The 17,405-nt window shown below is 37.6% G+C and overlaps 1 protein-coding gene across 2 annotated transcripts in view; it reads left to right on the forward strand.

Annotated features, from left to right (window-relative positions):
* TRABD (TraB domain containing) overlaps positions 1–12,873 on the forward strand; it is a 29,224-nt gene extending 16,351 nt beyond the window's left edge. Inside the window, exons 7-10 of one of the 2 annotated variants that reach the window (XM_081330160.1) lie at positions 1,094–1,233; positions 5,299–5,471; positions 6,740–6,866; positions 9,692–12,873. In XM_081330160.1, the coding sequence (XP_081186286.1) occupies positions 1,094–1,233; positions 5,299–5,471; positions 6,740–6,855 (429 nt within the window). In that variant the 3' untranslated portion in view covers positions 6,856–6,866; positions 9,692–12,873. The remainder of the gene's footprint in view (positions 1–1,093; positions 1,234–5,298; positions 5,472–6,739; positions 6,867–9,691) is intronic. The other variant, XM_081330159.1, reaches the window with a different exon arrangement.
* The last annotated feature ends 4,532 nt before the right edge of the window (positions 12,874–17,405 follow it).

Consider the following 17,405-nt stretch of genomic DNA (forward strand, 5'->3'; position numbering starts at 1 on the left):
TGCTAATGTCAAGTATCTGTAAGGATTGTGGTTTGGTATATAGCCAAGGAATTTGAAAGAGATTTCAAAATATTCTGGCATATATTAGCATGTAACTGTGATGCTCAGTATTTCTCAGTGTTAACAAAGCCCTGTCTCTAGATGTAGGACTTCAAGTGCCAGAATTCCCCAGCCAGCATGGCTTGCTGGGGAATTCTGGGAATTGAAATCCCTATAGATAGTCCTCGATTTACAACCAAAATTGGGATTGGAACTTCCATGATAAATCGATGGGGTAGCAAAATGAATCGTCACATTTTGGACCTAATTTTTTGACCATTTTTAACAGAGTCATTAAGCAAAACACTGCAGTTGTTAAGTGAATCAGTCATTAAATGAATTAGGCTTCCCCAGTTGATTTTGCTTGTCAAAAGCCAACTCGGAAAGTCACAAATCACAAGCACATAACCCCAAAATGCTGCAGATACTGTAAATGTGCTCCAGTTACAAGCACCCTAACATCGGTCACACATTGACCTGTAAGTGGTGCAATGGTCATAACTTTGAAGATGGATCATAAGTTACTTTTTTATAATTTGAACCATCATTAAACAAATGGTTGTAAATTGAGAACTATCTGTCCATCTTAAAGTTGCTGAGATTGGGAACCACTGTTAGATCACAACTGGGCCCAAAGCTATCATCTTGTTTGCTCCGAACACATTTCTCTTCATGTTAGTATTACTTCAGTGTATTTGGTGATTAAGCCTTTCTCAAACATTTAAGCTTAGCAGGAAGCCACATATATCAAAAGCTTTCTCTTGAACCTGGGTTGTGGTTAGCTTGGGTATTCTGTAGAAACAAAAGTACAAACATCATCATCATCATCATCACTATTATTATTATTATTATTATTATTATTATTATTATTATTATTATTATTATTATTATTATTATTATTATTATTATTATTGAACCATGACAATATCTTCCAATGGGTGGCTTGTCTTTACTGATAAATGAAGATAAAGGTGAACAAAGACATTCAAGTCAGTATTATTGTATATCCTTGCTGTTAGAAACTTACACAGTGTTAATCTAACTCCTGTTTTAGGCGAGTAAAGTGCCTTTCTGCAAGTTTCACCTTGGAGATAGACCTATTCCAGTCACATTCAAGAGAGCCATTGCTGCACTTTCTCTCTGGCAAAAAATAAAGCTTGCTTGGGGCCTCTGTTTCCTGTCTGACCCGATCAGGTAGGCATAAGTGTGGCAATTAGTAAACAGATTGTGTGGTTCTCAAGGGATACTAGATGCTTGTGCAAACATTTGTAAACACAGTGAAAAGAGTGGCTGAGAATAGCACGTCTTTAGTGCCAGTTCTGTGGCAAAATCAGGGCAAGTGTTGAGATAGGCAGGGTAAGGTTTGCTAAACATCTTAGTAGGATATAAATCTGTAGTTTAGAGTACCGTATTTATATAACAACTTACAGGAAAAATATAACCATTCAGAGGGTAGAACATACACTGCATGAAAAAGGACATATAACAAAATCTTTATTCCAACATGAATGGCAAAGTTCACCCAGTAAGCAGAACTTCAGAGTATAAATATACAGAATTAGTATGGTGGATGATAGCATTGTTAAGAAATCAGCATGTGAGAGAATGTTGTATTCAGAAAAAAAAATTAAGAGAGAGAGTGTCTGAAAATTACTGTTTCACCACAATTTTAAGGAAAGTTGAAGTAGTAGAATGCTGCTAGACAAATAGAAACTACTGTATGTCTGAATTATCTTTTAATTGTGGAGAACATTGTAGAGATTAACAAGTTGGCTTTCTTGTTTTTACTTCCAGGAAAAAAATCTGCATTTAAAATTTAACTTAAAGCAGTACAATATATTTAAGCATTTAAAAATATTCTGCACTAAAAGGCACAAATAGCCACTTTGTGTGATCTAATTATATAAAATATATTTTTGAAAGCCAGTAATTTCAGCCAAAATTTCAGAGTTAGAACAGTTTATTTTATTCATTTTATGAATAATTTTAATTTTCTTGAAATTAAAAGGGTAGATTGAACTTAAAGGGGAATGCAATACATAGAAGTTAAATTAAAATTAGGGTCTCAGAAAAATTGTTACCGGTAGTCTTCAGATCTTTTCAGAATAACAACTACCATGTCATTGACTAGATGGAGTTTTACTTCCCTGTGAACAAGGCACTTTCATGGAATTCTAGTGCTTTTAAAAATATATTTGCTTTTAATTTTTGCAACCAGTGTCTGTTTTTGTATTTATGTCTTATCAGCTGCTTGTGCAAGTGTTATCTAAGCTGTTTGATCTAGTTATAAGTATCAGATGGTAAAGGGTTGCACACATTAAAACTGAACCCCAATTCCTATCTTTTTGCTGGCATCTCAAGCAGTATGAAGGAAAAAGTCCAGAACATATCTGAGATGGATGAGACATTGTATGAACTGGGATGCTCCAGAGCTTCCAGATAGCCAGCTTGTCAAGGCAGAGTAGAAAAAATGGCAAGTTTTGGCTTAATTGCTCAGTTTTATAAAAGATAATAGACATTGGCACCTAATGAATAATTCAACTTCAGTCAGTTACTTTTTAGAACATGAAGGGGACTATAGTTTATGGATGAAAATATCTCCCAAATTTTTTATATGCTTTTGTCTATAGGGCATTGGGCTATTTTAAATCTGAACTATTATCAGTCCATTCCCTAACACCAGAATGGTTTGGGTTAAGGGTTGAGGCTCGTGCCTTTTAACCAATAATGCCATTACAATAATAGTAATTATCTGTGGACAATATCAGCCATGTTAAAAAGGAAATGGTGTTAAATGATGAAATTAAAAAAGGGTAAACCAGTCATGCTCATTGAGCAATATCTCCTTATTGCTCTTTGAGTAAAGCAACCAGAATCAAATGTTTTAATCTGGATACAGAGTTGAGGTAAGATTTGACATGATGATTCAGAGGAGTGTAAAAATGCTTTGAAAGCTATCTGAGCAGCCAATTGCAGCAAACTCAAAAGGATAACAGGGACACCCTTGCATACTTGTGTGCTGACATCTGATGCAATTCTCTAAATTGCAGTATTTAACTCACCGCACATGTTTTTTCTATTACTGCTCTGTAAATGCCTCTGACTTTATAACTCTGAATCAGATAGTAATGAAATTCTTCTGTCACATTTAGCATAAACCGCAAACCAGACCCATTTGGATACTATCTTGGCCGTGGTGATATGAGAATAATGTGAAATAAAGTCTAATGACTGAGGAGTTGTGCCTAGTGGGCTTTTTGGTATCTCAGCTGTACCAAATCTTCTGTTGTATCACATGCAACATAAACGTAACAGCCAAGCAAGGCTAAAGATCTCTCCAAAGAAATGACATCTTATAATTAGAATGTGTTTTGAGTACTTTTAGTCATCCACACCTCCCACTCACTGTGAGCGTAGTAAGGTAACAGCTGTTTTGTTAATTTTCTGTTGCCCGTTCTTGGCAATAGAAATGCCTACTAAGTTTATTTACAAATATGTTGTTGCCAACAGTTCTTGGTCCTGAGCCAGATTTCCACTGCATGCAAAGGATACACACAAAGAACGTATTACATAAATTTAGGTTATATTTACTACCGCCATAGTTAAAAGAACCTTTTTCTACAGTTGTGATGTATTGGACGCTAGTTGAAAGAGGAGTCTTGCAAGATCAAGCCTTCCAAAGCAAATGACAAAATGTTCAATATTTCTTTCATAATCTCATCCTTGCATTGCCCTTAATTACTACAAGTAATCCTGCACTTACAGCCATTCGTTTATGACCATTCCAAAGTTACAACAAAAGTGATGTAAGATCCTTTTTTCACACTTACAACAATTTCAGCATGCCCTTGGTCACTTGCTTAAAATTTGGACGGTTGACAACTGGTTCATATTTATGACAGCTGGTTCATATTTATGACAGCTGCAGTGTCTCGGGGTCACGTGATCACCTTTTGCAATCTTCTCAGAAGCAAAGTGAATAGGGAAGCCAGATTCACTTTACAACCATGTTGCTAACTTTAAAAACTGCAGTGCTTCACTTAGCAACTGTGGCAAGAAACGTTGTAAAATGGGGCAGAACTCACCCAACTATCTTGCCTAGCAACAGATTTGGGGCTCAGTTGCGGTTGTAAGTTGAGGATTACCTGTACTTAATGTGATAGATCACTTTTTTAAAAGGCATTTGACATTTCTAAATCCTTTTTTTTTAAAAAAAGTAATGCTCTTAACAAGTATCACCAGAAAAATAAACAACATAAATCCACAATTCCCAAATAAGGAGAACGTTTAAAAGTGGGCTGTGTAGAAAAACTATATACATAATTTATAGCAATCTTTCCAAAGTCAGTAAAATGAGTCAGATAGTTGAGGGCAATATGTTCACGTTTGTAAATCACTCAGAATGCTCTAAAGCACTGTGGAGTGGTACAAAAGTCTTAAGTGCTAATAGTTTTGATCTACCTATCAAATTTCTACACCATCCATTTCACATAAGTGACTGGGCAGTTTACAATTTTGCCTGAGTTGAGTGTTACAGAAGTCATTTGTTACCTTTTGCATCCTGTGGTAGATGATGAGTCCTTTAAAAAAGTGTACAGTTGGAATATTTTGGGATTCAAATTGATATTGTACTAACTATAGTTAGAACACCAGATCTTTTCCCCAATATTTTATAAAACAGAACACCAGACCTTTTCCTCAATACTTTACAAAACAGTACTTTGTAATTAATATTTTATAAGTAGGAAGTGAACTAATTTTTAATGATTAATAAGCAAAAATGTCATATTTCTGACCTCAAATATGTTCATCAGTAATTTTTCATTTGATATAAGTTATAATCCATAGGGGTTTTTTCCCACAGAAGTCTCTTTCTCTCTGGGTAACATCCAAAGCACTTACTCATTTCTTTTTAACATTAGTTATGCAGATTTTTTTTTAAAAAAAACACAACTGCTTTGTAGTAAAGGGAATACACTGTTGTGTGTTCTACTCCAGGTGGTTAATTATTGCTTATTAAACAAATATCTCCTATTGTTTAAGGAAAGTGAATTTGCAGTGTACCAGCAATCTGTTAAAAAGGAAAGACTACTACATTATTTCTACATATTTTGATTTCTGTGATTGATTCCTACTTGTGCACTTGTCATTAATTTCTCAATTAGCTAGCATTTCATTCTAAATGTTTTAGTTTTCAGTTTCTATTATCTTTTTTTCCTCTGAGAACATAATGAAGACATTGAGACATTTTTGTTTCAGTAAAGATGATGTAGAGAAATGCAAACAAAAGGATTTACTAGAGCAAATGATGGCAGAAATGATTGGAGAATTTCCAGATCTTCACCGAACAATTGTTTCAGAAAGAGATATTTATTTGACCTACATGCTGAAGCAAGCTGCAAAAAGAACAGAACTACCTCGTGCTTCTGAAGGTATGAAGTTCATGAGCCAAAAATATACATTATGCATACAGGGGTAGTAGCTCTTATCATGTGTTGTTTCTCAGGAAATCTAACCAATCTGCATTGATAACAGTTGAGTCAGCTTAACCAAAGAGGTTAAATTATGGAGTGCTTAATAAAACTTTCTTAGCTAGCAATTTTGGTCTTTGTCAAGATTGTGAAAGTTGATTAAATCAAAATATAACTTAAGTTTACATTCTTGATATTAACCAAAAGGCCAAGAAGCAATTAGCTTAAGTTTAAATTTAAAATAATTATATGATTATTCATGTATTTAATAACTTATGTTAAGAATCATAATTGGACAGTCAGATTTGAAGCAATTCTGAGAGCATACCCATGTCTATGACTTAGGAAACTGAAGGCTGCATTTCTTTTCATGGATGTGCCAATTAATGGTTTTGTGCATCATGCTAAACTATGATTTTCAAACCATGTGTCATGAATATGTTTCCCGTGGCTGGATTCATACATAGTACTACGTATGAATAATGCACATTCTAGCTTAGTCTAGTGAATCAACCCAGTTATAGTCTTCATATCATGTTTGAGTGTAATGTTTTATATATCTAGCTTATTTAAGACACCTTGATTGAACAAACCATGACTTAGGACAGTAAATTAGCCCAGTGATCCAAATATTTGCTACCCAGTTCCTAGCTTACCTCTTTAAGCAATATCATAATCAGATGCATTAATGGGTGACAACCATATTACTTCATCTCCTCTTCCTCCTCTTTTTTCCTTCTATTTTGGAATTTCTATAGCAATATCACTTATTCTTATATACTGCTTCACAGTGCTTTTACAGCTCTCTCTAAGCAGTTTACAGAGTCAGCATATTGGCCCCCAACAATCTGGGTCCTCATTTTCTGACCTCAGAAGGATGGAAGGCTGAGTCATCCTTAAGCCAATGATACTCAAACTGCCAAACTGCATTTCCACAGCTCATGTTTATCCTGTGACATCTATCCTAGACAGAAGAAAAGAGTAGAAGCTGAATGCTATAGCTTGTGTTTTGGAGGCAGATGATCTAGTATCATTTTGCTTTCATTTTCTGTAAACTAAGGATGAAAAACCTCTGGCTCTCCTGATGCTTAATTACAACTCGCAAGATCCTTTGCTATTGGTCCTGTTGACTTGTGCTAAATAACACATTCGTTTGAATCCCTAAAATAATACTGTAATTAATTAACATTGATATTTTCAATTATTGTTTCTTTTGCTCTCCATCCTAGCTGAACCTAGAAGATGCGTCCCTTCTGTTGTAGTTGGGGTGGTCGGCATGGGTCATGTACCGGGGATTGAAAAAAACTGGAACACCGATTTGAATATCCAGGAAATAATGAGGTAATTCTCTCTCGGGTAGGTTTAGTTATTTTTCTTATAAGTTACAATGGCTGCAGTTACTTTGAGGCAAGAATAAAAAAAAAGTAGAGGAATAGACATAGGTGCAAACTATAATATTATATATACAGTAATCAATCTACATTGTGCTAAAATGGCTTTGATTAGATAGAAAATATCTCAAAAATCAGTATTTGGTAGACTGCCTATTAAGTAATTTCCTACCTGAAACAAATGGTGCAAACAGCAATAGAAATGAGACATCAGCATTGAAACAAAAAAGCTCCTCAGTGGCAAATATGTATGTGACCTGTAGATATTGATATGTAAATATATTCAAATAGTCCTTGACTTACAACCATTTGTTAAGTGACCTTTCAGAGTTGCAACGGCATTGAAAAAAATGACATGAACATTTTTCATACAACTGTTGCAGCATCCCTGTGGTCACATGAACAGAATTTGGGTGTTTGGCAGCTGGCTTGTATTTATGATTTATGTCCCAGGGCCTTTTGCAACCTTATGACAAGCAATGTCAATGGGGAAGCCAGTTTCACTTCACAACCTTGTTATTAACTTACAGTAATAACTGCAGTGATTTATTTTACAAGTGTGACAAGGAATGTCAGAAAATGAGGCAAAACTCACTTAACTGTCTCTTAAGTAGTGAAAATTTGGGGCTCACTTGTGGTCGTAAGTTGAGGTCTGTCTATAACCCCATCCACAATTACTATGGCGATTAAAAAGTATCTTTGCAACCCTTCTTCAAATTTATGATCTTTGTAGGAATAGCAAAAGAAGCTGAAATAAGATCATAAGCCTAGGTGCAGTTTCACTTAGTGACTGCTTTGCTAGTCTCTGTTGTGGTCATAAATGTTGACTACTTGCAGTGTGATCCCCCATTGAATTAGAGTGGAACCCATAGAAACTTAACTCATGTTTAGCAGGCTAGTCACCATGTTTAACTGATGTTCACCAGGCTATATATATAATATGACCAAATCAAGAGACAATTCAATGATTTTGTGAAAAGTTGAGCTGAGGTCCCAGAATTCCTAAGAAGAATCTCTGAATTTGTCAGAAGGACCCATGCTTATAGATTTGCAGATCTGTGTGTGTGTGTGTGTGTGTGTGTGTGTGTGAGAGAGAGAGAGAGAGAGAGAGAGAGAGAGAGAGAGAGAGAGAGAGAGAGAAAGAGAGAGAGAGAGAACATCCACCTTGATGGAGCTATCTAAACAAGTCTCTGGTTCCCAGGGACCCCCAAACCTGATAGCATAACCATCTCTTTAGGGACTTCTGGAACACTAAACCATACATTTTGGTGAAGGTAATGTTCAATAAGGCACATGGCACTGGAACGGGATGATTAGGCGCTAACATTTCTCTGCACCCATTTCATGCTAAAACTGTGCCTCAAGGAATGGACCAGGCTAAGGGGCTGGAGGTGGAGGGCCGAGGGGCCATTGTCAGTGAACAATCGTCGGCAGAGGGCCAGCAGAGGAGGAAAGCCCAGTGTGGTTCAGCAACAGCGAGTGGCTGGAAGTGAAATGTGCATAGAGAAGTGTCAGCACCTAATTGTCCTAGACCCAAAGGCACAGTAGAGAAGACTGATCTCCTGGGATCTGCCAAATGTTAATCCCTGGCACATGGTCTCTGCAGCATGCTCTCTCTGCCAGATCTCATGGGCCAGGCTGATATAAGTGAGGAGAGGTGGTCCCTCAAATGCCCCAGCCACATGCTGTGCAGGGATTTAAAGTTTAAAATCAAACACCTTGAACTGCTTTGAACCTGGGAACCAGTTGCAAAGCAGAGGTGTAATATGACCCTCCTAAGAGCACACATAAACGCCACTGGACTTTGCACCAGCTGGAGATTTGAAATACTTTTGATGATCTGTGTCAGTTTTGGCACTGTTATAGATTAATTCCTCCCCACTGGAATCAATGGGAGTAGATTAAGGGAATCCACAAAAAGAATGTATAATGTGGCCTTCTGCTCTGAACTTCAGACAGCTGTGGGTTTCTCTTTTTTCCTCCCTCCACAATTTCAAGTTTGCTGTGATAGAAAAGGACAAAGTGGGAAAAATCCTTAATAAAATTAAAATTCAGCTGAAAGTGTACTTATTGTTCCTTTAAACTTGAAGAATCATTGGAAAGCTGAAAATGGCATCAGAATCAAACCACTGCAAATAAGCTACAGATACTGGATTACTATCCTTATTTTTCCCTTGTTACTAGGCATTGGACTCTGATTGATGCAAGTTGATGCCTGCATGGTTTTTATTGTTTTTTTATTGGGCGGATGTTGAACACCATTGTTCACAGTCTAATCTGTACAGGATGATTTTCACCAGTAACTAAGGCTGCAAATTATCTTAAACTCAAGGGAACCTTTTAATAGAGATACATGGAAGAGTTTGAAGTTCATTTTATCTGCTGCTATCGAGAATATTTTAAAAACAGGCAAAATAACCTTTTCCGCTGTAATCTGACTAGCTGTTTGGTCGGTAGCTTTGAGATAATGGCATATCTATTGACTGAATTAAAAAGGCAATACACAGAGCATTGGTTCTGTGGCCTGGTGGTGGGGGGCTGCGAACTCGGCACAGGGGGGTCCATGAAGGCTTGAAAAAATGTTATGATTTAATTTTGAGTTGTCTTGGGAGTCCGTGGCCACAAAAGGTATTTAAAGGGTTCTGTGCTGAAGAAAAGGCTGAGAACCACTGACGTGGACGATTCAATAGATCAATGCCTGAGGTATGAAATTAATGGCAGCTATGATAATATTTGATGTAAATAATGATTGGTGATTTTTTCTGATTTCTCCCTGTCTCTTTGTTTCAGTGTGCCTCCTCCATCCACGTCCAGTAAAATCCTAAAGTTTGTTACAAAGGTTACAGTATTTGGATTGGTGGGCTACGGCTGCTATCGGATGGGACACAGGACAGTTCGGTTTATTCTTTCTGTGCCCATTGCACAGAAGTATCTTCAGAAACTGATAGACATAAAATCTCAGCATTGATTTGGGAGACTCTGCATCTGGTTGGGACAAAATGGAATTGCACATAAAACTGGAAAACAAGGCAAGAGAGTTTTTGTCCCAAAGTCTGTTCTGATGCTGAGTTACTGCATAATCATTGGATTGGCATTAAGTGCTACACCAGCTGTGATCTGTATAATTAAATGTTTTCCTATCAATCTAATAAATTGTGTGGCATAACCATATATGCCAATATAAGGTACTTAGAATATGTACACATATATTATATTAATATGTGTATGTAGCATATTTGTAATGATGAAATAAGACAACAAGCCCAGTACGATCCACTGGTAACTACCAACAAGCGCCCTAAAAATGAAAGAAACTTTTGCAAGAGCCTGTACAGTTCTTCTCATCACCGTAGCTTGCACAGGAAAAAAAATGCTGTGACCTTTGATTTGTCTGTCAAAGGAACAGAAAAACAATTATGTGAATTGTGTTCTAATTAGAAAGCACAGTGGCCCATATGGTGTGTGTGTGTTTTCATGATCAATAATATTGAGTTATATTTCCTAGAGCCAAGCAATTCAATCTTTAGAAGGATCCCTTCTTACTGGAAATCTTTTATACATAGTGGGTTTTTTAAAAGGAAAAAAAAACCTGAACAAAACTTTTGGAATATCACAAATATGCTGGCTATTGTTGATAAATCATTATCTTTTGAAAGCCTTATTCGATTTAAAAGTTGCCTTTAGCATTACTAAGCAGACGTGATCCAGCCAAAATTAAGCACTTTAACATTCAAATTGTATAAAGCAGGAGGAGTGCAGAACCTTGGTTGGATCAGGCTTTTGCTTTTAGGCCTCTACAACGATCTTTCTTTTTTCCCCCCTTAAATGAAAAGTTCAGCTGCAGTCTGCTTTTTTTTGGTCTCCTTTATTTCAGTTTCTGTTAGAAAACCTATGTTTATAAGATTCTCAGTTCCTGTTGGTGTGAATGTCAGTGTTTCAAAATTACCGTACTGAGAAAATTATACATTTATACTGTAGACTTTTTCATTCCTTTCATTCCTCCTTTTTTGGGAAAAAAAATCTGGAACAGCTGTGTATGTAGAATTTATCCTTCATTTCTTGAGTACCATGTGAGCTATTATCACAATTCCATGTGAATGTAATAAAATGCTGATTAAAAGACTAAATGGAATGTTATTTTAACAGATACTAATGTTTTTAAATTGTCTGGATTTTGCTAACATTACATTCTGGGTACTTTTCAACTAATTGAACTTTTTAACATCACATGTTTTTTTAAAAAAAACCTGTTATGTATATTTATATGCCATTAGAATTAGGACTGTCCTTCGTACAGATCATAATAAGGTAATAATCAGCCCACTGGAAACATATTGTTAGGATTACAACTTTGTTGAATTGGCAAAAAAAAAGATAACCTTGTTTCTTCTCTCCTCATTTTTTGGGAAGGTGGATAAAAGTGCACAATTAGTGACTGAAATTAACAAGTGGATCTCATTTAGTGATTGCCTTGTTTATTGATAGTAATTACAGTGGTGATGCAAAAGTCCTTACTCTTGCATTTATGACCGTAAATTGCTGAAGTAAGATCATAAGCACAGCTGTAGTTTCACTTAGCATCTGTTTTCCTTAACAACCAAGTTGCTAGTCCCAATTGTGGTTGCTAAAGAAGGACTACCTGTAACATCCATGCTTTTGATTGCCTATTTAGCACAGCAAACATGGGAATCAAAACCTTCAATTGAGGGCTATTGGAAACCTGCTTTTGAAAGATTCTTGGGCCCATGTCTATTTCCTTAGCCTAATCTGGAACAGAGAAGTATGCTTAGGTCCCACTAAAAAACTAAGACTTAAGCACTGTTGACTATAAGGGGCAGGTCTATGCTTAATGCTTGCCTTGGGAGCAATGGCCTTAGTTTTCTTACAGCTGAAGTTGAAGTAGAGAAATATCATCATAGGGCAGGATGGATTTCAAGACAGCTTGAAATCAATAGGAGTGGTACACCAACACAGTCTAATGGGCTGTGTTCCCCAGCAGCAGGGGGAAGAAATACTGCTGATTGAAGTTTATTTATTTTTAATGGCACTGTGCATTGCTATTATATCTGCAAAAACAACAACCTGATCTTGCTAGTTAATTACATTAGAAACAATTTGTTCTAAGATTGTGCCAATTGGTTGTAATCAGTTTTCTGAACTAGTAGATATGAGAGATTTGAGATTTCTACTCCTTACATTCCCAGCCAATAAGGTTGAAGAATATAGATCTATAATAAGGGATCTCCATTCAAAAATCAAAGTAGTTGTACACTGGTGGAGGGGGGGAGAAACAGCCGTAACTATATATTCCCCTCAAGATAAACTTGTCAGAATAAGCATAGAGTCTGATAGATGAAATGATGGGGGATTTGTTTTTAAAGGTACAAATCAACATGCGTGCAAAGATTGTGCCACTATTCTTCATACTGCTTTTTGATCACGACTAGAAAGAAATTCCACTTAAAGGTATCATGTAGAAGCAGTGTTTAATAAAAGAGAGTACAGTGATTGTTAATTCTTACAGTTTCCTTTAATTTTTAAAGTTGAATGAAATGTTTACAAGGAAATTATGTGAAAATTATTCTATTTGGGGGGCAATTAGAAAACTGAATGGAGGAACTATAGAGTATTACATTTACATCTTAGTTCATTGAACAGTTTATTTCAGTTTTCAAGCACAGTTCTCTATTTACTAGAAAATAACCCACTGAATTTAGTGGGAATTAGTTCACAATAAACATGGATAGGAGTTTTAATCTGTGTTTTCTTCATCTGGTAAATTAAATAAGTTCCTTTGAAGTATTTGTAATTGGATAATTATTACATAAGATTTTAAAAAGATACATGGCAAACACAAGCCTTAACTTGAATGGATTAAAGCTTAATGATGGATTTGAGGCACACTGTGCTGTATGTATTTCCACTTGCCAAAAATAAATAAAAAGTACTTGTATGCAGGTATCTTACCTTTACCAATAAATTGTATGTGTTTTATTTAAAAAATGTATTGCCTATTTGTTGATGTATATCCCAGAATTCTACTGCATGCATGAATAGATATAGTGGGATAGTCTTTATCATGAATGCCTCATTCATCCCTGGCTGTTTCAGTATTGGTTAAATATATCTTATGTATCCAGCATAAAGGAAATTTATAGAAATGTTGGTTCTGTACATTGTAAAATAATGTAAAAGAAATATGTAACAAAATAAGGCAGCGGGGAAATAACTAATATATAAAAGCAATATATTTTTCCAATTTATCACTGTGTGTGAACAAATGTTAAAAAAGAGAGTGACACCATGTCATTAAGTCAGGGTTCTTCAGCTTTGTGTCGCAGCATTTAATACTCCCTTTGGACAAAATTGCTGTTACATAAGTTTTGGAAGCAACAGATTTTCTGTGTCTGCATGGAATCAAAAGTGTTTTTCCCCCAAAAATCACCTTTCAGAGTTGGCTTTAATGATTTCGGCATCCCACAAAACATTAAAATGTCTATTCTGAATTTGAGAGTGTAGCTTCCACAACTGCATAATTACTGGAGAGAGTAATTATTCTTAGGCACTCACAACAGCTTCTCCTTTTGCTGGTACCTGTGTTCCCCACAAAATAAGGTCCGGACTTCCTTCTTTTTTTGCCTCCAAAAGAGGCACCAGGTCTTCTTTTGGGGGGAATGTCTTTTGCACAGTCTCACCTCACAGCGATGGCACTGACAGCCCCACTCGGACAGCCCACTTTTGCAGCCGCTCATGTGCATCACCCCCAGCTTCCATTTCACTGTCAGGCTTTCAGGAATGCAGCCGAGAAATGAGCTCTGAATTGATGCACGCAGCGTCCCCTGGAAGCCAGGGGGCAATGCAGGCGTCATGCCAGAGCTCCATTCTCAGCTGCAGAGGCATTTCCTAAAAGCCGCTGACAGCGAAATGGAGGCTGGGAGTGAAGCACATGAGCAATGCGAGCAGCCACAGAAGTAGGCCAGAAGGGTGAGGCAGGTGTCGGGGCAAGGGAGGCCTGGCTGCACAGGTAAGCAGTTGTGGGGTGTGTGGGAAAGCTCCACCCCCCCACCCCAAAATGTACCTCACCCCAAAATTAGGGGTCTTATTTTCGGGGAAACGGCATTTACTAGAATAGAGATCAGTAGGAACAAGCTTGCTAGTAGTCTGGAATTCTTGCAGCTCAGTATAAAAATTAACCCTTTTCAATGGACTGATTTTCTGGAGATTCTTATTATCCTTTAGGTATATTTCAGAACTGAGTCACAGTCATATTGTAAAACACAATAGACTACAGAGATCATCCATACCAGTGACTATAGCATGTGATATCACAAATGTGAATAGGTTTTATATAACCCTGCTGATGGTTGGATTAGGTTAGCAATCACTAATATGGGTAATTCTAAATAAGCAATAGACCTATTGTAACTTAGATTACAATTAGTGAGAGGTTGTTTCTAGTTAGATCTAGTTAAGACGTTGGATTAAACTTGTACAAAAAACAAGAAAGCTCAGTACATTCTTAAGGTATCAAGAAATTTTATTGACTTTTGCAGATCCTCTTAGTTATTTGCATAACAGCCACTGTGAATTTTGATCTGCTTTTATGATAGCAGTATCTCTGTTAAAATTCAGAGAAAATAGAAAGAGGAGAAAAATGGTACTGTTACTGTAGGAAGATAAAGGCTGGCTTAGAAAGAAAACAGTGGGAACAGATTATTCTAACGCAAAACCAAGCAGCAGCAGCAGTTTCCACAGGATCCAATTCTTCTATGAAAATGACAAAAACAGTGTTGCACCATTGTGAATAAGCTCTGCCTCTTTCCTACATGCATGCAATGTCATGATACCCACAAAAGGGTCTGACAGTGCAATTCTGCAGTCATTTGATCCCCACCTGCAGATCCTTGTGGAATGCAGTTGCCTTTTGATATTTTGAGCTATCATTCCATGCTTTCTTATTGCTGACAAGCAATGATGCTAATGTGATGGGGGATGAGGAGAGCTGAAACTGAAAAGTCATGAGGGTACCTCACTGTCTATCTTTGCAATAGCTTCTGTGGGTTGCTCTTAAGCCACAACTTAAGTAATGGTTGATAAAGGCACAACTGGATGGTGACATTGAAATGCTATCCCATCAGTACATGCATCAAGAGGAAAAGTATGCCAGCAGGGTTAAAGCATCAAGCTAGAAAGTGGGAAACAGTTCTAATCCTACCTTAGTCATGAAAGCCAGCTGGGTGACCCTGACCCAGTCTTTCTCTCTCTCAGCCCAAATTAACCTCACAGGATTGTTGTGGGAAAAATAAGAGAAGGAAGTTGTGTTGGATGCATCTGCCTCCTTATTTCTAAAAATTATAAAGTTAGTAGGAGATGATAGATAGATAGATAGATGATAGATAGATAGATAGATAGATAGATGATAGATGATAGGTAGGTGTGACAGGCAAGTTCTTTCTGGATTCAGTAATAAGGCTGGTAAAGGGATCCAATATAGGTAGTCCTCGACTTAACAACAGTTCATTTAATGACCGCTTGAAGTTACAACAGCACTGAAAAAATTGACTTATGACCATTTTTCACACTTATGAGCATTGCAGCATCATGGTCATGTGATTTACATTTGGATGCTTGAGAACTGACTCACATTTTTGACAGTTGCAGTGTTCTGGGGTCATGTGATCCCCTTTTGCGACTTTCTGACAAGCAAAGTCAATGTGGAAACCAGATTCACTTAACAAATGTAGCAAGAAAAGTCATAAAATTGGGCAAAACTCACTTGTGTTGAGCCCCCTACTTTACACCCTCTACACCTATGACTGCATCCCCACTCATCCCAGCAATATTATTTGTGGATGATACAACAGTGGTGGGGCTTATCTCCAAGACGGATGAGTCTGTCTACCGGGATGAGGTGGAGCAGTTGCTCTTGTGGAGCAGAGACAATAATTTGGTTCTCAACACCACTAAGACCAAGGAGCTTATAGCAGATCATAGGAGGAATAGATCAGACATTTGGTCCCTGATCATCAGCGGAGACCATGTGGAGCAGGTGGCCAGCTTTAGGTTTCTGGGTGTTACCATAAAAGAGACCTGACCTGGAGTGCTCATGTAATAGCATTGGTTAAGAAGGCCCAGCAGAGATTATATTTCTTGAGACTTCTCAGGAAACAACAACTGTATGAAAAACTGCTGGTGATTTTCTACCATTGCTCCATAGAGAGCATTTTAACCTATTACATTTGTGTGTGGTTTGCCAGCTGCACAGTAGCAGATAGGAAAGGGCTTCAGAGGGTCAATACCATTGCCCAGAGGATTATTCGCTGCCTTTTCCTCCCCCCCCCACGATGAACTGTACAGTTCGCACTGTTTAAGGAAAGCTCAAAACATTGTTAGAGACTCATCCCATTCTCTTTTTGAACTATTACCATCTGGCAGACAGTACAGGATAATAAAAAGAAGACAAATAGGGTGTTTTAATGTATTGGGCTTGAGTGTAACACCACGTGGTAAGCTGGAGCTAGCTAATGGCTCCCAGCACCTCAGACACCCCGTCTCCAGTGCTGCTATTGGCTGTCCCTAGGCGGCAATAGGTTCCTTTAAACCTATTGGCTGCCACCTAGGGGCCAGGCTATTAATTGCTGCAGCTGCAGCCCAGTTCTTCTGTTCAGATCCTGCAAGCAAATGAATATGACCATTGCTGAACTTACTACACAACAGGGTGAAAAACAGTTTTTATCCCAGACCTGTAACCATATTAAATACTAGTGCAATGTTGAAGTGCGATATTAGGGGGAGTGCAATGGTGAATAGAATGTGAAGGGTATGTTTATATAATGTATGTTTTTTTTCATGTGTTTTTACTTGTGTGTAGTGTGCACTTTGGACAGCACTTAATTTTGTTGTGGGATACACAATGACAATAAAGATTATTCTATTCTACTCTATTCTTATTAATTTGTGACTAGGAGCCCATATTTTACCCCAGCATGTTAACTGAGGAATTTTAGGAGTTGAAGTCCACACATCTTAAAAGTTGCCAAGATCGACAAACACTGGGTTACCACCAGTGCTTTTTTTGTAAAAGAAAAAGGTGCCGGAACTCACACATGTCATACAACCCACTTTGCCTACCCTACAAGGTTCCATCCAAAAAAGGTGCTGGAACTCTGTTCTGGGCGTTCTATGAGAAAAAAAAAAGCCCTGGTTACCACTACTGCAGGGCTACCAAGCCTCTCTGCCTTACTGGCATCTTGGCGTAGCCTGGCGGGTTGATGGCAGGACTCGGAAACGGAGGACCCGGAAAACTCCTAAACCAGGGGTCTTCAAACTTGGCCCTTTTATGACTTGTGGACTTCAACTTCCAGAATTCCTCAGCCAGGCACACTGGCTGAGGAATTCTGGGAGGTGAAGTCCACAAGTCATAAAAGGGCCAAGTTTGAAGACCCAAACCGACAGGACGGGCACGTTTTGTATGTTGTCCCTCTCCACGTCCTCAGATTGGCTA

This window comes from Vipera berus (assembly GCF_964194415.1).
Source record: "Vipera berus genome assembly, chromosome: 6".
In the NCBI taxonomy this organism is placed as follows: domain Eukaryota; kingdom Metazoa; phylum Chordata; class Lepidosauria; order Squamata; family Viperidae; genus Vipera; species Vipera berus.